Source organism: Scophthalmus maximus, chromosome 9, assembly GCF_022379125.1.
Source record: "Scophthalmus maximus strain ysfricsl-2021 chromosome 9, ASM2237912v1, whole genome shotgun sequence".
Lineage (NCBI taxonomy): Eukaryota > Metazoa > Chordata > Actinopteri > Pleuronectiformes > Scophthalmidae > Scophthalmus > Scophthalmus maximus.
Window position 1 is genome coordinate 18,823,120 of NC_061523.1, and position 25,521 is coordinate 18,848,640.

Genomic DNA, 25,521 nt, shown 5'->3' on the forward strand with positions numbered 1-25,521 from the left:
CAACATTTTCAAATAAACAGTTTATAAAGATATGAACCACACCATTTTTTTCTGACCAATATGTGATGTCTTCCACCGTTTCATGGAAAACCTTATACACCACATTTTGAAGTTTCGTTTGGTGCAGCTATAAATTCTAGGAATTTATATATATAAATATATATAAATATATATATATAAATATATAAGCTGGGACTTAGTGGGACGTCAAGGTCAGATCGGTCTACATTCGATCTGAACGGTGCAACAGACCGCTGGACCCCTTTGCTAAATAGCCACAGAGGAGACGACCACATGGCTGAATACCGAGCCCCTGGTTGGCTTTCTGATTAACGAGCTGCCGAAGCCCGGTGTCGGAGGCAGTGAGTGATCCGCGGCCTCTGTATCTGATCTCGCAGACAGAGGACCATGATGGAGAGGGGCTGCCAGGCAGATATAATACATTCAGGGGTTGTGACCCTCATGTTCAACTCTGTAAACCTGACAACTGATAACGAGGCTTCACTGGCCCCACAGCCAGACCCGGAGCAGCGAGGTGCTCAAAGCCTCATCTCTGTATCACTGACACCAGTTCCTTCTCATGTGCAACTGTTAAAACAACAGTATATTGTCCTTTTTGAGAATTTGTACACAATGGGGCTTTTTTTCTGATGGAACTGGAACAAAACCAATTTTTCAATTTATCTATTTATCGATAAAGAAGAATTTTATCATGCAACGATATTAACATTGCACAACATTCCTAAATTCCAGCATCCAGAAATGTGATGATTTTCTGCCTTCATATCTGTTTTAAATGAGTGTCATTAGGTTCCAAATTATAGATCGGACAAAACAAAACATTTGAACATTGTGAGATTTTATAAACCAATCAACTAAAGGACTACTTGGTAGCCGCTGTAGATCAAACCAGTTGACATGTAGTGTTTGATGAAGGTGTCCAAATCAGAAAATAAAGCAGAATGTGGAAAAATAATAAGCGCTGGAATTTCCTGGTTTTGTGTTTTTTGTTCAACTGGTCCTATCAACCTGTTTGCAGCCACTCACCCTGCTTGATTAGCCTGGATTAAAGCACTTTGCTTTACTGACCGAACTATCGAGGGGAGGGGAGGTGGAAGAAAGTAGGCAGACAGCTCCATTAGTCAGTGGTCATTTATAGTTTGTCTGCGGCAGTGTTGATGAGAAGAGCAGGGCTTGAGAATTCGACCGGTCCTTCCCCTACATGCTCTCCCTTCACCAGAGGTCCTGACCTCCCTGTAGCCCCCAGGCTCATCAACCACTACCCAGCCAGAGTGGCTCCAACTGGTCATATCAGAGCCAGGATTAATGCTTCTGGGGGAGGTGACCTTGTAAATTCTACAGCTGCCACCGCCGGGCACCTCGGTCTGGCTGGCAAGCCGAGACCCTGGCCCAAAAACAGTGGGAGATAACCCAAATAAATCAGACAGTCAATTCTAACCCCCTCACCCTCACAACTGCCTACCTTTAACCTCTGACTTCACGCGTTAATGTGGTCAGTGTGGGCGTATTTACAGATGGGCAGTGTCCGCGGCACACAGACCATTACAGGGGTTCAGACGTAACAAACTCGTGTTTACACAACTAAAGATCCTTTACAGTGTGTGGTGACCTCTGTTGACCTAACACACTCCCAGTGACCTCCTTTACACGTTCAGGCATAACGTGACACATAATACCAGGAGAGGTGAAGCCAGACACGTCACCGGCTACTTTCACTCATTTCCCATTCGATTATATATATATTTTTTTTTTTATTATTATTATTTTTATTTATTTATTTTAAACATTGGCTGCATATGTGCAGCGCAGAGTCAAATTCTAGCTGGGAGCAAATAAGAAATTTAATGTTGTGGTGAAATTTACTAGAAAGACCACAATGCCATGTCTTACCTGGGACTGCTCTATTTCTGCTTTGTTTAGCTTCACACCGAGAATCTCAGCAGCCACCTTCTGGAAACAAAGGAAAACCTGGATAAAGAGAAGGGAAAAAAGAGGTAAGTATTTCAATAATCCCTTTATACGCCCACATTTTTATTGACTTGTTGAATCAGCCAGTACTAACCGAGTCCCCTGTTTTGGCTGATACAAACTGACTGATGAGGCTGTTCTCCTGGCAGAAGCGCTGGTGTTTGTCAGCCTTCACTGTCCTCATGTGCTCCAGGTCGACTGTGGACAAAACACAGTGTGACACATGAGAAAACGTGCACAAAAGATAGATGGATAGATTTATGCCGTAATTATACAGCACTCTCGCAAGGTTAACCGTCACATATCAGAACATAAACAGAAAAAGATAACTGTTTACACTTGAGTTAAGATGGAAGGGATCTGCCTAGTGTACGAGGGACGGTGCACATGAAGAGATGTGAAAAACAACGCGTAATTCAGTTGTAATGTTGCCTTCAAACCCAGCGGCAGTGTCGACTTATTGGTCAATCTTTTAATTCACGGAGGGAGTCATTTCACGGGTTGGAGAGTGGTCAGTTCAGTAGCCTCGAGCTTCCCTTCCCAGCTGGTATGGAAGCTCGATATGACACATTCCTCGGTGTAAGACTAGTACAGTTGCCCCCCGGAGCAATGAACCTCTGTTTGACCCGAAACAGACAAACCAGCCCAGCTGCAGAGAAATACTTAAGAAACAATATGTGGACGACCAAAGTCTTCAGGCTACACTCAGAGCGAGAGTGTAGATGGAGAAAACAGATTGACTTATGAGTGTGGCGGCCTTTAAGGTGGGCACACAGGCCCAAGAACTGGGACTGTCACCTCCACGCTGATTTACTGTGAGCACACAATGACAGCGCCTTCTTTTTTAGCTATTGTGATGGCGTCTCGTGTGCATTCGACTCCTGTGCACTGATACTAGGTGCTTTGCTTCTCTTCTTCCTCACTATGGGGTCACGCCGGGGTCGACAGGGAAGGTCACCCGGGGGTCTTGCTGCTGAAAGCAATAGCTTCTCTCTTTATTTCTGGCTTTGTGCAGAGAGGCGGCCACACCCGCTATCTGGTGCATACAGGCTACTGTACGGTGTTGCGTTTCTCTCTTCCCCCCGAGTTTTTCTCTTTGTGTGAGGTTTCATTGAAGCTGTCAAGGATTTACCCCGTTCTCATGCCCCTTCGTTTGTGTGTGTGCGTGTGTGTGTGCGTGTGAGTGAGGGAGGGTGGGAGGATGAAGCCAGAAGCAGACAGAGAATGGAAGGAAAGATACATATCAAGGAAGAATTGTAAACACGGCACTAATCCAGTATTATTCATATCTCAGTAAGTCATATGACCCAAAAATGTTCAAGGCCAATCCACAGACACAGAAAAATACATTTAAGAAGAATTGTTTTAGGCTAAAGTGAATATCACCCTCGTTGTAAGTGACACATAAACACAAACCTTTCTGGGCAACGGCTGACACTTTTACAACTACTCAAAACCCTGGGGCCAACTGTCACGTCTCTGCCGGTGCATAAACAGAGCTGTCTCGTAGGCGTCAGCATGTTATTAATTCCAGTCATTAACAGCGGAGGTACCCAGCATGCTACCAGGGGTAAGCACAACTAATCCGTTGGATCCTGCACACTTGGGAAAGGTTATCAATCATGTGTCACAATCAGATTAGCCAACATTCACATAGTGGCTCAGGAGCCGAGCGAGGCACGATACTGTAAGTTTTTAAAAAAAGGTGAGCGGTCCGTGGGAACAGTATGAGCATCAGGTGGAGCAGAAAAAATACAACCCGGGCAGAAGTAAATGTTTAAAAAGATGAAAATCACCTTCAAATTCTGTTGCAGAGCAGAATCAAATATATATTCTGAACAGAGCTGAAAAAATACCTCAATAAATTCAGTCTATAGATAAAAATAGTTTAATTGGCAACTATTTTGATTATTGATTGATCATTCTTACATTTTTAAACAAAAATGCCCCCCAAAAAATCCCTTGCTTCAGTTTCTCAAATGTTTTTTCACATTTCATAGACAACAAAATTATCAATACATCTAGAAAACAAATCAGCAAAATAATCAATAATGGAAATAATAGTTCATGTTAGTTTCAGCCCTAATTCCTATGACGCAGCTTAAGCTCCACTGAGCTCTTCCAGTACTTAGAGACAACTGGGCAAACTCTCTCTGCTGATAACGGCCATGTGGTCTGACTGAGGAGTTCTAAACAGCCACAAACCTTTACCTTGTGGTGGCAGTATTTTGTCAACATATATCCCAATGGAAAATGCATGAGCACACAGTACGTGACATTCCATGATTTTGTACATGTTCTTCTCACCAGTGTGTATAGCTCCTTAGTCACTAAATAATACCCTAATTGGACCCACGTTCTCACAAAAGAACTTCGCAGCATGTGGCATCTGTCTGTGTGAACTGAATACACGACTAATCCCACAGTTTCAGTGTTACACTCCATTCTTCTCCCTAATGTACCCATTTCTACTTATCAGGTCAAAACAATCTTCCTCCGATGATCTGGTTTCCCTCCGTTTCTGTCAAACTGTACATCAGCTTAACAACCCCTAGGAAGTGACTGCAAACACGAAATAAACTGTTTAGGCCTCTGAGCGCATAGAGATAGTGGAGGGGATCATCACTCGTCAGAAGCGATGGCTCACCCTCGCTCTGGTCACCATTAGTGTTTATTTAAAAGGTCTGCCTGTCACAGCAGGGAATTGCAAGACAACAGTTAAAAGATTAATATCTGGTGGATAAATTAGGCTTTTACCGTAAAAACCCTGTGTGTTATTGTGGTGACCTATTACATAAGTGGGAACACAATCAAATAAGAAGAAAATATGGATGATCTTCTCCACGAGTTAGTGTCTGTCGGGGATGTCAGCTTAGATACTTCATGGAAAGAATCCTCTTACTGGCAGACCTGATTATCCTGAAACCAGACAGACTTGGAGAGGTTTTTTAATGTCACTAAAAAACCTGATATTAGTCGGGAGGTTGGATTTCGGGTTTGGATTGATGAGCTTAGAGCTTCTAAACCAAAACCACTCGCCATTTCACCTTCACTCAAAAGAAGAAGTACAAACTGCCAATGATGGAACTACATCAATAGAAAAACATTAACAAAAAAATGTACATTGTCATCATTCTAGAAAGTTACTTTAAGTTAGACTATGAAGCAGTATTGCATATCATTCACCTTCTCCTTCTCTAGTTTCATATCTGCCTCTTCACAGTTGACTATCAAATAAAGACTAAATTGCCAAAAAAACTAAATGGTAAAAGCAACCATTTTGTGACTGCACAATCCAAAAATTCTCGTATTACCTTCAGACATCATATCCAAAATCAGACCAATACTAGGGGAGGATTCCCAACCAGGATATGAATGAGCATATGTACGAAAATTACTCAAAATTATGAAATCAGAAAGAACACATTTTTCCTCTTAAAAATTGCACCCAGTAGAGAAAAGTAATTGAAGTCTGCAAAATGTTTTTGGAGGGCAATACCTGACGTTTGCTAAGGATAGCCGCCATGATCTACTGGTTTTACAGAGTTGTCAGTATTTCCATTAGTTTTCCCCATTCTTAATTCCAATCACAGAAACATGGAACTCACCAGGATAATGTAAAGGCCGTATAGTTTTCTGCCCCAACTCTAAATATTCAAACTTGCTCCTGAGAAATCAGGTTTTGTTCATCATCATGGCATTGCACACTGATCTGGTTACTACAGTGCCCATGAGCCTTAGTTGCTGTTGCCATCTCCATGGAGAAGAAACGAGAGGCATTAATCAGAATAGTGCGGAATGTAAAACACTTAATCGTTAAAGTTGTTAAAAGAAAAATGACGTCGTAGCTTCTGTACTCTCTCAAATCTGACACAGAAAACAATGGTTTGTTAATTTAAGATGTCAAATCCATAACTTTTCTCAACATCGTCACCAGCTCTAGTCTGCCATCAGCGTGTCACATGACAGGACTCTGTGGTTTTAAATTTTATGTTAACAAAGTCAAGGATGTAGTATTTCCTTTAGACAGCACCAACACATGTTGCCAAGGCAAAACAATGAGCTAACTGCGCTACACTGGCTAACCGGCCTGAAATCCTACACTGTACTGTGTCATCCTCAGGGGCCTTTTTAAAACCATGCTGTGATAACAGAGACACCTACTTACTGTTCTGCCAGGTCGGGTGCTGGGGACCAATTGGAACAGTTTACCGAGCCAGCAACAGCCAGATAATAAACTTGACATAACACAGTTAATTGCCGGCAGACTCGCTTTAAACTAAACAGCAGTTGGTGTAGTGGTGGCGTTTGAGGGAGGAATGTGTGAACTGTGTTTGTCTATGTGTCTGTGTGTGGTAGTAATGGTCGGGCGTGTGTGTGTGTGTGTGTGTGTGTGTGTGTGTGTGTGTGTGTGTGTGTGTGTGTGTGTGTTGTCAGAGACCTAGGGCTCTGAGGGGTCATATCCCATCAAGTGAAAGTTACAGGGTTGAGCCTAATCAACCCCAGGGGAGAACCTATCACTTCCAACATTACCTCACACTATGCCTTTAAGACCCTGTAACGAGGGTTTGCCTCAATTTCCCCCTTAACTACGACCATGAACCAATTCAGACTGTACAGTAAAGCAAGTCCAATTCCTAATCAAATGACCATCAACTGAGCAAATTCTTCACTATGCACCACAAAGTTGAAAAATATCCCAGAACTAGAATGGCACTCTGTAGAAAGCATACCTCCACCAAGGCCCAACAGTCCCCTTAAACTCAATCAAGCCACACCAAATTGGTCACATTGCTTTCTTTTCATCAAGATCCATACATAAGGTGGACAGCCATCTGGATCCCCGTTTCTCACAGCAACCTTCTACCTCGGGGCCTACTTCTGTCTCACAGATGTGGTTTGGGTATGAAAAGTCTGACACGCACCAGAAAACTGTACTTTGCTATTTATGCTGCACACCTGTCCCCACATCAGACTCAAACACCACTAAACCTCTTTTACCTTCTACGCAAGAATCCTGTTAAACCGTACTGAGAGAGTCTACCTATGAGAGCAATTTGTAAAACTAATTAACTTGTAACTACAACTAAGTGACATAATATAAACAAGAGTGCCTTCGCCAGCCTCCTGCTGGTCAGCGCTCGGGCCCTCATGATTGGAAATAGAAACTTTCACAGCTACAAAGATTACAGCAGGACATCTCTGTTTAATAAATATAACATCCAGTACATGCTCATTGTGTGACATAACTGAGTATTTTGTCTCGCAATCACAAGAAATGTTTCTACGTACGTTAATAGTTATTTATGTGGAAAACGCTCCAACATGTCGACTGAAGTGGAAAAGCGAATGTTGCTGGAAAAATGTTATTCTGCTGTTGACAAACGACAGTATACTAAACAAGCACCGTCAGTTATTTGGATCCTTGAGTACATTAAATTCTTACAACACAACTCAAGTATAAGCTATTTTGGGAGAATGAGCTGCGCTTGGAGGAAATGGACAAATTTTTAAAAAAAAAGAGTGTAGAGCTGACGTCAGCTCATCACAGAAGAACACTGGAGTTGGACGCCTGAGCTTTTGTCGCACAGGGATTAGTTTTATATGTTTACCTCATTATAACTTTAGTCAGGTTAAATATGGACATCCGACATCGAAACATTATATTGTACTATATTCAATGTTATATTTAAGTATGAGACCACTTCACAGGAAAGTGAACCCCACTGTATGCGACAGAAAATGAAGAAAAGCACGAGAGGCCCTTTAAAAATTCCGAAAAGGTATAATGAATCATTCAGTTTGCTGTCTGATTGAATTAGACATTGATTTAACTTTCACAGCACAACTGGCTAATAAAACAAAATGACTAGTGGAATTTATGTGAAGCATTTTAAATATTTGGTCCAACTAGTCAACATGACTTTGGAGAGAGCTCATAAACACTGGGGGTTTTGAAATATGAAGGAGCGTGATATGTCCCTACCTGCATTAAAATATGAGGCGCATAATGAAAATGCATACGATGACTACTTTTCCTCCTTCAAAAAAAGTGGCTACTGGCTACTTCCCAGTTAAATTTCTTTCGTTTTTTTCATGAGTATAATATCATGGTATTGCACAGAAAAAGTTGTGTTTTCTTTCCCCTTTAGACACTATGCAGTCATTCAGAAGTCAAGTGACTATGCAAACGGCACATTTCATTAGATCATAACAGTGTGGATATTGTTTATAGTAGCCAAGTTTATTTTCTGAGGACTGGAACATCTATATTTAATGTAAAAGGAACCCGACATTTTTAAGTATTCTAACATTACCGTTGGCTTTAATAGATCGTAATTCCAGCATCAAGTGTAGTTGCACAATACTGCAGTAATCTGTAGCCAATTGTATACTGCTTTTAATGACTTTGTACAATTTGACCCAAGCCTGTGGTGGGATAATTAGAATTAATAATAAGAACATTAATGTTTGACGGTAGGCTAATAATATCATCATGACTTTTCTGTGAGAGTGAGAACAGACAGATGAAGTGCTGTTACTAGCCGGGTGTTGTCGAGGTGAGCAGGGCCCGTGCAGGCGTCCTCGGGGAAATCCTGACAGAGACAGAGCGCTCTTTGTGCGGCCGAGCCCCTGCCCCGGTGGCCTGAAACGGGCCGGGACCATCAGGGGACTCGCTTTCCACTAAGGTCAGAAGTGTTCTGTCGACAGTTCATTGATCACAGCTCATCTTGTCATTTGATCGCTCTTCGGGAAACGATGTGCAGACACGCACTTGTGCAAATACACACACACATGCATTCACACTTTAAAACATAATCAGATACTCCACAGTGGGTAGTAAAACAATGTGGTCTTCCTCCCTGGTCAGGGAATGTAAAAGATACAGTGTCCAGCGGTAGCTCCGCAGGCAGGGAGAGAGTTGGAGTGCTGTGCTGTCACTGCTACATTAAAAACCTGGGGCCGAGGGCCTTGCAGCCTGGGTTAACGGGCTCCCAGGACTCGTGAAAAGTGAACAAAAGACCCAGTTCTGAGCCGACCGCACAAGACGCTGCCCGGGCTTTCACTGGCCATGTCCTCTGAGCTCTCCTGTCGCTGTTAAACTAAGTGGACTTTTATGGGCGAGCAGTAATACACGCCTCCGTGAGCCGGCAGCGTAACTATGAGCTATAATAATTATACAGAGCACAGGGGAGCCTTCGTAATTGTACGAGTCGCATCACTATAAGTCTACTCATAATTATTAGGTCTTCCTATGAGCAACGATGCATTGAACTGGCCTAAATAATCAACAGCAGCCAGAGCAGTGAACTGTAACATGGAAAAAGTGTTCTGCTCATGACTGCCAGAGCAAACATCGACGAGTTACAAACCTGAAGCAGGAGCAGGGTGCAAGGACAGTGATGTAATATTTTAACACCACAAAAACTAGATTCAGCAAAAAAAAAGGAGGGAAAAGCTCTGTTGATACTTCGCATACATTTATAATATATGCCTGTGGATCCAGATCAATCGGTTATTTACTCAACCCTGTGTCAGCAAGACCCCTTCCAGGAATTCCTCCATATCAATGTTGTGGAGCAGCAAAGGAATAAAGTAGAGCCTGAGCGTGATGAGCGTTCCAGGCTGCCTCCAGGTCAGGTGGCTAAGCTGTGCTGTGCTGTGCAGCTCAAATGGCCCATGACTTACCACACAAGAAGGTATTCGAAGACTGATCATCGACTGCATGTGCAACAATATTTGCTTTATGGATGACTAAAATGAATGAGGACTTTCCACTTTCGACAGGCATGAGAGTCAAGAGAGATGAGTGCAGGGACCAGACCTGGGTCAAAACAGTTTGTAACAATTGAATCTTAGCATTTCGTTCATTTAGCTGGTATCACCAGATTGTTAATTTAAGATGTCAAAGATGCTCTGTGAGGGAAAGACCAGGAGGATAGGAGTAGGATTAATATAAACCCCTTGAAAGTGTGTCTTAATCACTGTTGGACACGTGTCTCAGCGTCTGCAGCTGTAATTCTTCACTCATCCCTCCGTATCGTCGGTGTAACCTGAATCTGTATTTCCCATCTTTTCCAGACTCACAGAGAGACAGCAGGCTACAGTCACTGCGGTCACTGAGACAATTTGATACACACGTCTCGACTGACCTTTTACCTTAAATAAAATGTGGAGAGAAACAGGAAACGGTGTATTTGCTGTAAACTGTAAACATTCCAGATCTTTACCGAACCATGCACCATGCCTTACTGGGCCTATATACTGTATATATAAGGTTTTACAGTGTCGGACCTGTGGTCGTGCTACCCACAGTGCAACACAGACACTGCTGACGTGTTCATCCCATCTATCTGGGGAGGGGTGAGGGTGCTGGGGTAAGAGTACTGGGCTTTTGTCCCACCACATGTCTATTGTGGCTAAACCTTTCCCTTGGGGGCAATTAGGACCTTTTAGTTTGTTGTAAGAGGACCTAAGTAGGAGTGGGTTGAGCCAGGAAAAACATTTTTGAGCTAAACCAAAAACAGAAGCACATTGAGCTCCTCTGCGCTCCTGGACTTCTGAGCATCTCTCTATTAAGAAATGTGCGGGCCTACACTGAACAGACAGGAACTGTGGCAGCTTTACTGGGGAAGGGAGATGATGGGGGTGAGAGAGCTGGGGATGGGAGGTGGGGAGTGGGGGGCTTCAACTCCACCCGAGGTCTTGCCAAGAGGGCAAACAACTCAAGACCAACAATGTTGGTGGTAAGGACATGCTTCACGAGAATCATGAGTTAGGGGAGATCCATGTTTCGCTTTAGCTTTCACATGGATGGATGGAAAAGTGCAGAGAGAGAAGTGCGACGGGTAACAGTATGCGGTGAGATCTGCTGTGGCGTGCAGAAAGCAAACACACGCATATTGTTTCACACAACAGGGACATGGAGCCAATGAAAAGACATTATTGTTAAGTAAAGGCAGCTACAGCAGAAGTGTTGGTCTACACATGCAAGAGATAAGAGTTAAGGTCTAAGAGTGTGATTGAAAGAGCAAGTGTTTGCACAGGGATGAAAATGAATGTGCAAGTATGTTTGAGAGATGGTGCAAGATAGCGACGTGGAGAAGAAAGAAACTTAGCTTAGAAAGGCAGGTAAGACGAAGTAAGAGTCTACAAATTGTCTTGATGCGGGGACCTTATCTCCCTGCAGCAGGAGACGTTTCCCATGGCAGGCCTGAGTGGATCGGCAGTGAACGGTGTTAGAACCTCTGAGTAAGAAGCCATGAGTGATGAGGAGGGGTTAAGAGAACTGAACCCATTTAAGTCACCCAAATAAGGGCTGTGCGAGCCTATGATGGATGCTCCGGAGTTCCTGAGGGAGAGAGCGCTAGAAATGGGAAGCGAGCAGGGGTCCTGCGATCCCCACTTAATAAAAACAAATTGGTTTGATAAACGACACAGGCTTAATGTCTACGAAGAAATATGTGTGCTAATTTAAAACCCCAACGCAAGTCGTTTTATAAATGGCAATGGTCCCACGCAATGATAAAATGTGTACGTTATATGACACAGAAAGAGTTTCAAAATATATGGATGAAACCTTCTGACAATTTGACATCATTTTTGTGTCTTGAGATCATCTCTGGTCTAAAAGGCAAACGGTCAAAAACAGGCCAGATGCAGCTGTTGTTCAGCAAAGAGCAGCAGAATTTATCGTTTGGACGCTTTTCAAAAACACACAGCACTTATTAGTCGACTGAAAACTGAAAAAAAAAAACACTCAACGGTGGAGAAGATGACTGTGCAACAAGCAAACACATCTCCTGAGAGCTTCCTGTGTACCATATGGTGTTACACTGGGCTGCACTATAATAAACAGTTATAGTATGTTTAAACAGACCAAGAGCTTAGCATTCTTCCATTACCCGTGTGTTTCCCAGAAACCCCACATGTACGTTCCTGTGCACAACTCTGTGTGTGTGCTATCGCGTGAATTATTGTGTGCACGTACTGTATGTGTGCCCTCAATAAAACATTTCATTGGCTTCCTCTCTAAATTGTTACAAGTGATGCCATTATTTAACACGGGGCTGTGGGGCAGCGTGCAGAGGGCATGGGAGTCCAGCATATACTGGTGCTTAACAAGCACACTTAACCTCAGCCGGCCATGCTACGCCAAAGAAAGGAAAGGTTGTTCCCCCGGCAGTGACATGGCACAGGAGGGCAGTCAGGGCAGGGTGAGGAGAGGAGGGGACAGCGTCATTAATGAACTAGTCTGATCCGAAGGTTCAATTACAAGTACACAGTACTCTGTGTCAAGAAGACAGTGTTCAAATTAAACTAGAAAAGGAAGGCACAGGGTAATTCAGGAAATTTAAGCTAATTTAGTGATCACAAAGAACTCTAACCAGCAACTATATGCACATGGCATGTAAAACCAGTGTTCACCTTAAGTTTATCTCAGTGTAAACAAAAAATGTGAGTGTTGAAACATACACACACACACACACACACACACACACACGAACACACACACACACACACACACAATCTCTGCTAAGACAACCCCTCACAGACACATAAATCTGTTGTGTTTTTATAAGCTCCTTGTTATGTCTGTATTTCTATTTTGGTTGTCACAAACATGTTGCCTCACTCAGTCAAACATCATGGGAACAATATAAAGGAAAATCTAAACTCTGCTCCCAAAAAGAATGCTGTGTATTCATATGTTATGTTCTTATTGTCAATGTGTGCCAAGTTGGAGGGAAAAAAACAAAAGTGGTATGATATTTTAAAAAGGGGTTTCGGGCTATTCAGCGAAAAACAAACAGAAACTCAGACGGTGTGGAGAGAAAGTAAAACAAGAATGTAGGTGTGGACATTTCTAACTTGATAGCTAGACTAACTTTCTTCAAGGTCCCTGAAAAAAGGAGGCAATGGGAGGTTCCCTGGGATTCATAAAGTCTCACAAGGTAATTGATTGCTCCTAGCGGGACAATCTGTGTGGGATTTTGTTTTCCTTTTTTTCAGCCTGTAGGAACAGAAAAAAACACACATGGGCCATTCTCAGCAATAGAGCCATTAGGAGGAGAGTGACTGTGCGAGTGTTGGGGTGAGGAGCCTGACAGCGGGATGTACACTACTTAAATATTACAGTACACACACACTCACCCACAGATGCAAAACCCAGCCTAAATACAGAGGCGCCCACCGTTAAAGCCGGGGGCATTAGGAGATGCAACGGATGCGAAGACAAGAGAATCTGCTCCAGACAGGCGAATTAAACCGTGACCTGTGGTCCCCGTTGAGTAACATTAGCGAGAGCTTCCTGTGTGCAGGCACCACTCTGTTGACCGTTCATCATCGCCCGGGAAGGTGGACAGTCACCATTACACACACGCACTCTGACGCCCCACTTTACAATAACACGGCAGCAGCCATGACTCCACATCTGTCAAGGGGATGTTTAAAAAGAGTCATCATTATTACTCTTTATTTTGGAGATGGGTGGATGGGTGCAGGCTGATAGGAGGAGAGCTGTCTGGTTAACATCGAGTTCCCCTTCTTAACCAACGACTCTGGTCAGGAGCGCAGGCTTGGACTGGAGAAGGGCAGATGCATACTGACTTGGGGGGAGGCACAGATAAGCGGTGCCCTAAGTCCATTGGCCCGGGGATCTTAAATCATCGGCCTTCACTCCCCGAGATTTCACAAACATCAGCTCTCCCATCGCTCCGAACCCTCACTCTCTTATCAACTGTCTTATCACACCGATCAGTTATCTGGTGCTCTGACAAACACGTCTGCTACGATCACACACTCACTCCTCCGCACACACAAACACAGACGCGCAGAATAAAAAATGGGTCAGGGTGAAAAGACCAGAGAAACTCTTCGTTTGCTTCTACTAGGGCTATTCAAACTTGATAGACTACACCAACATTTTTTTTTTTTAAGTACTGTATTGCTTCTTCTCTGCTAAAAAAAAAAAGTGTGTGTGTGTGTGTGTGTGTATTAGTGTATTTCTGTGTGTGTAATACTCACTTTTGTTCCCCACCAAGGAGACAACAGGCTGGATATCAGATTCCTCGTTGGCCTTCTTCATCATGCTGAACCAATCCTCCAGATTCTCAAAACTCTGGTAGTTGGTTATGTCGTACACCAGGAGAACACCCTGCGTAGGGGGAAAAAAAAGGCAGAGGAACAATGACGAATAATTTCTCACATTTACAATCGTCCACTGATAAATCATGGATGGATGAGTGCACAGCTTGATTTTTCCTTTTCATTCCCCTCGTATTCATTCATGTTAACATACAGTAATACTGGGTGAGCATGGGAACAGTAGGTGGCACTGCTCCTCTTTTTAGAGTAGGGGACAGGCTCTCTTAGAGGGGGACACACTCACTTACACATTATCTGAGGTATGTTCGGTCCTATTACAATCTAAGTGAGACTGTGAATTCACATGGATCTGATTCAAAATGAAAACCAACTTTATTTTAAAAGCAAACTCCAAATTCATGCAGAATATAGCTCAGGTTTGGTTATCTACTGTCTGAGCTAATGAATTAAGGCTGTCCGCCTAGAGACATGTTCCTCCTCCCTCAGTAATCCTCAACGCTGTGTGCACTACAGAAACAACCAAAGCCCATGTTTGAGCAAACACTCCAGACCAGAGGCTGTTTACACGAACACATAAATTAATCAAAGGGTAAACACAGATACAAGAACTACTGGCATGACAAATAATCTAATGGCTCCATTATCTGCTATCACTGCTATGTCTGCTGGACTGGAAATGAGCGTGAGCCAAGGTAAATGTCTCAACATTTACTGCATGATGCAACACGACTTAACGGGTGTCTGTTGCTTTTTGTTCGGCAGACATGCGTCTGTCACAACACGCGAGGTCGGTGACGACAGCTCCCGCCTCCGACAATTACAGCGAGTCTCCTCCGAAACAGCCATGATTGATTACAGGACGCACAGGGGCGAACAATAGGTGTGAAAGTCCCGTACAGCGCCTACGAGAAACTCTCCAAGCAAAGTGTCGTAATGTGGCAGTGATGTACGGGAGACAGCTATGGAAGTGCTGCAGATATAATAGTCACAGAAAACGGAAGAAAAAAAACATGTCACTTCTCCACTATTTTTTAAAGTCATGTAAATTCATGGGACCTACAGCTATCGTTTGTGTAGCTTCTACACACAGACCTGACAAAAGTTTACTTGAATGCAGCTGGTGTATGGTGACAAGTCGGATTTATGGATCGCGGATTAGGCAAACGGCGGCCTTTAAGCAGGCCTCTTCAAACAAGAGACATTCTGGAGTTGACAGGTAGCACTCGTCTATAGCAACATGGCTACCTGTGGAGGCTGATGTTGTTGGCACATGCACAAACTAGCGGGCACTGACAAAAAACTGCAGTGTTTGCACAAAGCTCAGCTGTCATTTTTAATTAGCACACTGTTCTGCTTACCCAAGGACAAACCTTAAATGAGAGGCGAGAATAATCTGGCAGCCTCTTCTGCTTTTTCACGTGAGCAGAGAACAATTAAACAGCAGACGAAACATTCAATAACTAGAGTTTAAAAGTTAAATTAATTAGTAGAAATGTACATGTTCAAAATGTACTTCTGAATATTGCTATATAGCTACAAGTTAACATTTGTCCAGTCCGCCATGAACTGTAGCAACTCACCTTAAAACAAAAAAAGTAGAAATATGCAGATTTTTAAAGATTCTTGACCTGTAACGCTAGGTGTGAATCCAAATAACAATTTATTCTGATTTGGCTCCACAGGTAGTGAGTGGCAGGCTCTGAATGACACTGCAAAAGCTGTACAGTAATAATAACTCAGACCATAGTCCTATAATTCAACATTGTAACAAGCAACTATTAGCATTTTGTTTTGTACATTTACATTTTTTTAACAACCATTACAGACTAAAGAGATGTATACAGATGTTTGTTAGGCAGCAGAGGATGAAGCGTGGAGTCGTGTGAACTTACGTGAGCTCCGTATACATATTTATCCAGCATTTTCCCGCCTAACGTTTGGCCTCCAATGTCCCACACCTGCAGCGTCACATTCAAATTGCCTTCAGGGGAGAAAAGAAGAGACAGAAATATTTTCAATGATTGATAAGATTTTGTGTAAAACCAGCTCTAGAAAAGGGGGTGTAGATGTTTAAAAATGTATTTTTCCTTTTTTTTGTTTTCTTAAAATTCTTTCATCTGCTAATCATTTCAATTTGAAACACATTTTAAATGAGGGAAAAACGTGATACTGCTGAAATTTGTGGGTTTCCATTCTGGATACTTTCGTCCTTTTTAATCATTAAGGCTGTTTGTTTTAACAAAGCTCATAATCCTGACGAAATAACTAGTCAGCTGTAAGTTGACCCTGTATTTTGGGTGAGTGATTTCTATAATACGAGTCCAGGTTGTTGAGATACATAATGGAAAACAATAAATCAGCGATTAATCTTTCATGCTTGGGGCTCTTTGTCTGGCAGGTCACCAACACCTCACATCCAAGAATATCCAGCCCAAAGATTGAGGGGGAATGAATAGGTACGGTTACCCTCTAATTTAAACATCCTCAATACTCCGGCAGTTTAAAAAAGAATTACTTCTTATTAGCCGGGGAAGAGTTTTTTTGCATTGTGCCATTTCTTGCCAAGTGAGGAAAGTGAGGAGAATTATGTGCTGTTAGGGAAAATGGCAATAATTAAACACAAAACAAGAGGAAAAGAAGACCAGTCCTAATGCTTGTGGAAAGAGAAGGAAGGAGTGAATTAAAGGGGGGGAAAGAGAAAGACAGGCACAAAAACCAAATCCAAATAAATATTTTCTTCCTCTGGAAAATGAAAGGGGTTGTTTGAAAAAAAAGGGGAAAAAAATTCTAAAGAGAAGGAGGGAGGACCAGACAGCAAGGAGTTTATGTCGGTGTGATGAGGGCCCTGCGTTGGGCCGGAGCGGCGATGGGGAGCAGAGCATACGCTGTGGACACGGCTGGACGACTCAACCCCTTCATAAGTCGAGGGGAAGGAAACGCTGAGGTTCACAGTCACTACATCTAGACTATACAGTGTCAATGTAAAGCTACATTGAGGAGTGCAATGAGTAACGGTCAAAGAGTCGTCCCCACCCATCCTCAGACACAAGCTTTATTTATGTTACAGAGATTCACGCTGACTCAACAGCACTGACATTTTTCTGCTTACACTTTGCAAGATGTAGAAACTTTTTAAGGTTTTTTAAAAAGGGAGCATGTTGACAATTGTTCTCTTTGTGTGATAACGCTTCAGAAAGTTGAAGTTTGACAGAATTTATCAAGTAAGTTTCACCTCTATGTCAGTTCCCTTCAGCACCCGCACCTCAGTGGTTTGGCCGGGGCATCTGGAAGAGGCATTGTTATAAAAAAGCACGCACAGAGGAGGCTGTTGTGTGCCAGTCGGCCTCGCCTCACCTTTCCCTGCGTTGGAAAATGTACATTAAGTTTGACAAGCTGGGCCTTCATGGAAGAGAGGGGCCAACGCTGGCTCTAGGCTACTCTCCCCCCTGCTGCAACAGACCCTTACAGCCCCATAGAAACCCGGAGAGCCACACAATCTCTCCAATACAAGGCAGGGTGGGGGTCCTGAGGCAGTGTGGGACCACCCAGCTCGCAGAGCCACCCTCCGCTTCATCAGCTCATCAACACCCAATTCCCCGGAAAATGGGACATTTAACAACTCCGGTGTTGGACCTTGTGCCGTTGCTGCTCCAGTGATACATACATGTGTACACTACTACTTTTAAGCGTACGGTTTTACACTTGAGAGATCGCTGATTATTTCAGGAAAGAAACCCACTGGAAAGAGAAGTCAAACGATTAACAGCATTTGTTCAAGTTCGTCCTAAGCAGTTGAGCCCAGCCTGTGCTTTTAGTTGGCTCTTTCATTGCCGACTCCACCACAGCATTTTTGGGGGTTTAGTTCTCCTAAGTCTCATAAGCTGAATCTGACACAAAATCAAAATAGGGTCCTTCAGCCAACTCACAAATCAGCATAAATTTTACATTTAGCACTTAATTTGCCCTTGCTTAATGTTGTTTTATTAGTAATGAAAGAATCGAGCCACTTTGCAGATTTCTGGAGCTTAGGCCTTGGCAGAGTTTGAGAAACGCCATTTAAAATGCTGAAAATCCCCATTTCACATGGTAGGAAGTGAAAATGGAGTCTAAATATAGCATTAGTCAATAAACATTTATTTTACAGATCTAAGGGGGATACAGAGTGTGGCTTTATTTCTGAGGGGTCAACATAAACAAATAAGAACATGAATGTTTTATGTGGTTCAGGACAAAGATCAGTTGAACTTGGGGATCAGCGATATGGATATAAAATGTTAATGTATTTACTCTGCACTATGCCCACAGAATTATGAGCGAGGCTCGCCCAGTTGGACATAGGCTGTCCATTGGCCTTGTGGAGTCCCGAAAAAAAGAAGAAAAAAAAGTGTGCCGTTTGCTCTGGAGAGAAGAGCTTTCAGAGTGAATAACCCTGAGAAGTGGCAGACACTCTACAATGAGGAGCTACCAGAAAAGACACATTCAGCTCCAGAGTTAACCTGAAGAAAAAACTATGCCTGGGAAATGGTAGGACAAGAAAATATGAAAAATAAAAATATGACATAAAGTGATGGTGGAACAACTGGCCTTTGTTAGACTCACAATGAATATTCTGCGTCTTTTGTAACACAGTTCATTTTAAGTAAACACAACCGTTAGGTTTATATTACAGTAATAACAAACAACCACTAAAAATCAAGGCCGTCTGTCTAAATACAATTTTGCCAAATGTTATTGAATTAACAAGTCTGCCGATGGCGGTGCTTGTGCAACACGCGTGTCCGTGCTGAGCCTCCAAACAAGCGAACACTCCCAGAAGATTACGAAGGTGTCTCACCTGGAAGGCTTATTCTCTTCAGAAAGAAATCCAGGCCGATGGTTTGTTTGTACTGCTTCCCAAAGGCCTCCTGTGCAAACCTGGTGGCGAGTGATGTCTGAAACGGAGAGACAAAGGGAGAGAGAGGGAGAGAATGAGTGCAAGAACGTCTCTGTAGCGATCAACAGGACTGGAAATATGTCATTTTAAGTGTGTTGTGTTTTGAGAAGACAATGCTTTTAAGATAAAAGGAGAATCCTTGAGTCTTTGCACAGTATTTGCCTAATATACAAAATCCATGCATATACGCAGAACATAAAAAACAAATGAAAATCACAGCACAGCCCGGGGCAAAATGTAAGATGCTGCGAGAACTCCTTCCAGAGAAAATATACAGCATATTAAAGAACTTCCTGAAAAAAGTGATATTTCAGTGGTGAGCAGCGGCAGAAAAACTTTGATTTCATTCACACTGAGTGAAGTGCCAAACTAAGCTTTTTACATTTTCTAATATTTCTAAAAATACAAGGGTATAACATCAGATCACCACACTCCTGCGATTCCTTTCCACAACAGCGCAGCAGCCATAATTCTTGGGCAACGTGAACTGTGAATTATGCTCTGCAGGACCTTCATTTCATCTTCACCAATCCATTTTGAGCACCTTCAAAAAAGCAAAGTGATTGACTTGAAGGTATACGCTGATGTCATTGTCTGCCTCCTCAGTCATCTCGCTGCTCGGCCACAGTTGTGACAGTGAAAATCCACGTGAATTACAAAAACAGGTGCTGGAGTATGTGTCATGTCTCAAGACGGCAGACCTAATAATTGCCACAAATTATAAAACCTCCATCACTGTCACTGTTGTGTTTGAGGAGGGGGAAAAAAATAGCATGTTAGGGGCTCCCCTGAAATCCATGGGAATCCATTGCACGGGCTTGACGTGCCAAGTTTAATTCATTTTGATGGATGAGCATAGGGGAAAAAACGAAGTGCTGAATGTCTATTAGCTATCTTTAGAGCAGTGTGCTTACAAAAACACAACAGAAAAGTGAAGCAACGGGACTCTCTGAGTGTTCATGTGGCAGCAAATGCATTTTAATGTGGTCCTTGACGATCACTGAGGGTTAGAGGATTTAAAACTAAATTCTAAAAATTCCACTAAGCTTTCACTTGAGTCGCTGTCCTTATCTACCTCCGTTCATGCTCAGGGGGTTTGGATTCAACCAAAGTAACGTTTCAAATTAGACTGGATTTATTTCAAATTACTCCAGGGAAGACGCAATATAATATATTAAAGAAAAGCCAAAAGTCTGGGTTTTTTTTGTCATGCTTGAAAATAAAATCATTAAGTTTAACCCATCGTGGATTTTTAAATGTAACTTTTATTTAAACCCAATGAATGTGTAATGCCGACCTTTATTTACATGTCCTCAGAGGTGCAGAACAGAGTTAGATCCACCTAATTCTTTTAAAGGTTCACTAACTTTTTTTTTTTTTTTTTTTTTTTTTTTTTAATCGCAGCCTGCAGAGCGTGTCACGAGCACAAGAGTGACTGAAAAATTACTAGAGGTGACTGACGCAACAAGGAGAAAATCGGCCATTTAAGTAGCCCAAACAATCACTGACAACACAGGAATAACAAGCTCGGACAGCAAAAATTTATTCCACATGCTCGCGTTGGCCTAGTCGGCCATTTGTCTTGGCATTCCAGTAGCTTGGCTCTCCTCCCTCTACGTAGACCTTTTTTTTTTTTCCACCGTACAATTGGAGCTAACCAGCGAATGAAAAAGCTGGCGTAATCCTGACACTCCAACAGAGAACAGCACAGGGTCACCAATGATACCAGTGCCGGGAAATGGGGGAAGTTCTACTGAAACAAGAAACTGAGAGAGAGAGGGAAAAAATATGGCACGCTGATTATGTCCATGTGATGCAACTCACATGAGGGAGGTTGTGCATTTTTGCAGCATGGTATCAAAAACTGGCCCCTTTATTCTCCTTAAACAGACAAGACAGATATAAAACTTGATATTCTGATGGAGAGCTCGATTGTGAAGAGCATTGCTGGGACTCGGGTTGAAAAAATAGACCTGCTGTGTGTACATTAGGCCCAGAGCCTCAATATTGCGAGCCACCATGTTTTAAAAACATCTCGCTCAGGTGGACAAGCCTTCCCAGATCCCCCTCTCTATTTCTGAATGGACAACCGACCACAAGCGAAAATACCACCGAAACTGCTGTCCAAGAAAAACTGATCCGATTGCAATTTGCTGAGCAAATTGACATTAATAAGGGGGGAAACGGCATTCAAGGTGTCAGTCAGTGGTGCCTACTCAAAATGGGGGGCAGGGCTCCTGTTTTTTGCCCAAAACAGACAAGCAGGTAAGTCATTCAGACAGTGACGGGCTGACACCTGGCAGCAGTGTGAGGAGGGTTATTAATGTAGCGTATCTACTGGGAACTGAGTTGTGTGTGTTCTCCGAATGCCCCCCTTCACCCCCCCCCCCCCCCCCCCCAAAAGAAAATGTCGACTTTCCAGAATAAGAACATTCATTTTTTTTTCTCATTGGGTCTCACCATTACTGCTACATTCATTTTCTTTCTCCCAGAGGAAGGAGAGATTAGTTATGAAAGGGGATGTGTAGCCCGAAAAGCACTTGACGTCCCTCCCTTTGCATTCACACTCTCTCATTTGGGGATTCGAGGTGCAGCGAAGAAGAAAACTTGGCTGAATTGTCATGACAACCTCCTTGCTTTGCTGCAAATAATTGTTTGGTGATGGCAAGGGGAAAAGATTCCACTGTTGTGGATGTGAAGTTGGACCTTTTTAATCTGCCTCTTTCATGTCATTTTATTGAACATACAAAGGAATTCAGTCCAGTGGTTGTGAAAGGGAAGCGGGACAAACGGCAGCTCGTGAGCTCACCCTGGGGCACGGAGTAGATTTACCAAAGACAGACACAATGACCTATGAAAAGGTGTATTTGCTCACAGCTTAGACATTCGTAGTTTTTGCACAAACTCTCTTCCCAGTTTTTTTTTTTATCTATCAAACGAGAAAACAGCAACATCGCTCATAAATGTTGTCCAGGCATTTTCTTAAATATATATATATATATATATATATATATATATATAGCCTCACTCTGGAGCCGAACGCACACAGGGGTCCTCGGCCAGGAGAAGAGAGGTGTACTGGTGAAAAACAACCACCAGCTGCAAGAGCCTGGCGAAGCAAACTGTGTCCGTCCTTTATCAACTGTCGGACTCTTGTTTAAAACTGTACAGTGCGTGTTCTGCCCCCGAGGTCACTGAGCAGCAGCCGTGTGTTAAGACAAATGTAGGGACTTGTAAAATGTTGTCATAAGGAGAAATTTATGTTGATGTTAGTTGTTTTCCTCAAACATCTTACCTGTTTGTGTGTCATTTTGGGCACATAATTCAGATGGCTAATAGAGCTTGGGCAACATGTTTAAAATCAATATGCCTACCGGTTTTAAGCATTAGGCCTACACTTGCATGGGCTTCCATATGAATAGTTCCATGCAATAATTTAGGTGAACATATGCATCTTAATAGGTTTAGAGCAAAGCATTTAAATCCATTCAGACAAATTGAGACAGAATCCAAACTACAAACATATATCAAATTTGTTAAAAAAAAGATCACTGGGGAATTACAATAAAGTGAGAAAATGCATTTTTTAAAAGGTTAAAACTTTCTTCTGCAGTTCACACGGCTGAAATACTTTTGCGGGAAAAAATGTGTACATCTAATTTAGACAAAGAGCAGATATTGTATTTCAGAATTTTGTCAAATTTTTGTTTATGTCCTATTAAAGCCTAACATTTACATCTGCTTTACCGGGCACTCGTTATGACGCAAGATAAAAACTGAGTTATTTACAGTGTTATTGTAATTGTAAGGTCGTATTATCTAGTGTTTAGGTTCAGGATTTTCCCATATTTTCTCATACCCATACGCACCCTCTCCTGTCGAGCATTCAACCACTGACCATTCAGCCTCTGACGGAGATAAAATCCCTCATCCTAATTTACACTAGATGCGTTATAGTCTTGACTCACCCACGATCAGCGTGGATGAGCAACCCCGGGAAAACTATATCATGTAATATATAAATGTACATTTTACCAATTTCAGAGGACATTCTGGAAGCTAAAGCCAGTGGTCAGGCACGATGTCAGATTTAGTGTCATTAAATCACTTCTGTGTTTTTACATAATGTATGCTTAAATTTATATGTCAAATTTTTGCCAGTTTAGCAGCTAAATTCATCAATTTGATGAAGAGTATATGGCTACTTGGCTGCAGTAAATGTCAGGTTAGGCAATAAAAGAAATGCGACACAAATTTCACAGCAGACATTTAGCGTCTTTTAACCGTACACGTCTCTTAACGACACACGTCTACTGACAAGTGAGCTGCAGGTTCCCCGGTGAAACCTTGTCAACCTCCATCCATGTGGACTTTCTCTTCACAATCTCATTTCTTACGTCTGGGTGTCTCCTCATGCAGGTTACGACCTAAACGACGGGCCGACTGAATTACAGTAGAAGGTCCCCAACACAGGAAGCCCTACAGACGAGTATTGCTGTTTGCTGAGGTAGAATGAGTGAAGTGTTCTGTTAAATAATTTTTAAAGGGGGTGTTTGTATGTTTGGCAGGTATCACAAATCAAGTAAATTGAACCTCTGACATGTGATAATACTCCCCGTTTGAAATATAATTGGTTGGGGTTGTGAGGCAGCGAGTGGCACAGGAAATATTACATTGAAAAATATCAGCATATTCTAGATGCAGAGGTCAAGCAGGTGAGTATCTGCAGCACACGTGTCATTCCTACTTGGTTGTGCTGTTTTGTATTTTCAGGGCATTTCCAGTATTTGATTGTGTTGTTAGATGGGGATGTTGTTTTTAATTCGCAGTGTGTTGAGCTCTCTGAACCACGAAGAGGTATGTTCCTCTTTGTTCACTTAACAGATCAACAAGATATGGAGCCTTATAATATAGAAAATACATCAGTCACAGAGGAATTGTTCCTGCAGCACAACTACTTTCACTATTAATAATTAATGCTACTTAATACTACTATTATGTGCTTATATTTAGCTCAGGGGTGAAGTTTGGAATGCGGGTATTTCCATTTGTAATGGAATACTACTACTACTACTACTACTAGTACTACTACTACACACAACGTACTGGGTACTTGAATCAAAGTACAGGGTCTGGGTATACGTTGATTGTGATGGATGCTGTTAGCTGATAGCCGAGTTAGCTACATCAGCGTCGGTCGCCATGGTGACGGACCGTGCTAGCGGTCGGAGCGAGCGACGTCAAAGAGCCGCGCACGAACTATAAGCACACGCACAGTGTGTGTGTGTGTGTGTGTGTGTGTGTGTGTGTGTGTGTGCGTGCGTGTGTGTGTGTCAAAGAGAGAGAGAGAGAGATATTCGTACCTTCCCACACGCACCGTCTCCAATCACTACGAACTTCAGCTGCCTGTCCTGACTGTCCTCCTCCGAGTCCGACATGACGCCGAGCGCGAGCGCGTCGCAGTTATGAAAACCAGAAACACGATGAAACTGTCCAGCGGGTCGTCGAGTCGAGCAGGAGATAATCACAGGTGGATTAAACGAGCGGCGGTGTCGAGCGGGCAGACAGGCGCCATTTTGACTCCTGCTAACAGCAGACTAGCAGCTCGGCTCCGCGTCATCCGCTCCCTCGCGGGCTGGGGACCGCGACACGCGGAAACACGGTGGCGGGGGAGAACGAGCGACACGAGCCAGCGGAGAACACGCGATTTGTCCTTTTTTCACTTTACAGTTGTTGTCACTGCCGCCGCGGAGGGACCGTAGCGCTTTTTTGCGGGGGGGGGAGGAAGAGCAGAACCGGAAACGCAGCGACCGTCCGTGTTGTTAGCGTCCTGTATGTGACGCGTCGCGGTTGCCATGGCAACGGGGATCAAAGCGTGAATATGTGAAATACATCCGAGCAACAGCCAAGAACATTTATTTCTTAAATTAAATTATGAAAGCCTCGTTAAGAAGATCACATATGCTAAAATGGGAGATTTTATAAAGTAACTATTTACTTTAAATGTATACTTCTTCATATTTTTACTAAGCTACTTTTTACTTTTAGTTACTTTGCAGGTTCAGAGTTTACACACGAGAAATACTATTATCTCATACAATATGATGCATTTCTATACATTAACATTAGCTCCGTCTGAAACCAACTGCAACATCACAATTATGTTTTTTGTTTTGTTTTGTTTATGTAGCATCAGCAATATTCCCAGTAAAATATATTCTGCACAAAGAGAGGGCCATTCTACATTATGGATTTGTTTTTCCTTTTCATGCATAATTACATGTCCAGTTTGGTGATGGCATGGCCGTATTAACCTCCTGAGGGGTCCCAGGGCAAATGTTTTCTTGTGGGCCCCTATTGACCCTCACTGTGCATGAAAGTTTAAATATTTCTCCAGACTATTTAGTAAAGCAGAACTAATTGATTAATCAATTAGTCGACTCAAAGGAAATACCGTTGCAGCAGAGATTTATTGCCAAAGTCCCAGTTTA

The 25,521-nt window shown here is 42.7% G+C and overlaps 1 protein-coding gene and 1 long non-coding RNA gene across 5 annotated transcripts in view; one reads left to right on the forward strand and one right to left on the reverse strand.

Moving 5' to 3' along the window:
- Window positions 1-24,866, reverse strand: part of rab28 (RAB28, member RAS oncogene family) — a 28,457-nt gene extending 3,591 nt beyond the window's left edge. For 2 of the 4 annotated variants that reach the window (XR_007031449.1, XM_047334404.1), the window contains exons 1-6: window positions 24,394-24,858; window positions 18,932-19,028; window positions 15,990-16,078; window positions 14,017-14,146; window positions 2,084-2,187; window positions 1,912-1,989 (exon numbers count right to left, since the gene is read on the reverse strand). Coding sequence is in view for 3 of the 4 variants with exons in the window: in XM_047334404.1 (XP_047190360.1) it covers window positions 1,912-1,989; window positions 2,084-2,187; window positions 14,017-14,146; window positions 15,990-16,078; window positions 18,932-19,028; window positions 24,394-24,468 (573 nt within the window). In the remaining variant the exon portion in view is untranslated. Of the gene's footprint in view, window positions 1-1,911; window positions 1,990-2,083; window positions 2,188-14,016; window positions 14,147-15,989; window positions 16,079-18,931; window positions 19,029-24,393 lie in introns of all 4 variants that reach the window. The other 2 variants (XM_035649596.2, XM_047334405.1) reach the window with 2 other exon arrangements.
- LOC118319311 lies at window positions 1,942-18,594 on the forward strand. Its single transcript, XR_004795950.2, has 3 exons — window positions 1,942-2,015; window positions 16,496-16,553; window positions 18,403-18,594. It is a non-coding gene; the product is annotated as an uncharacterized LOC118319311 (long non-coding RNA).
- Window positions 24,867-25,521: the final 655 nt, after the last annotated feature.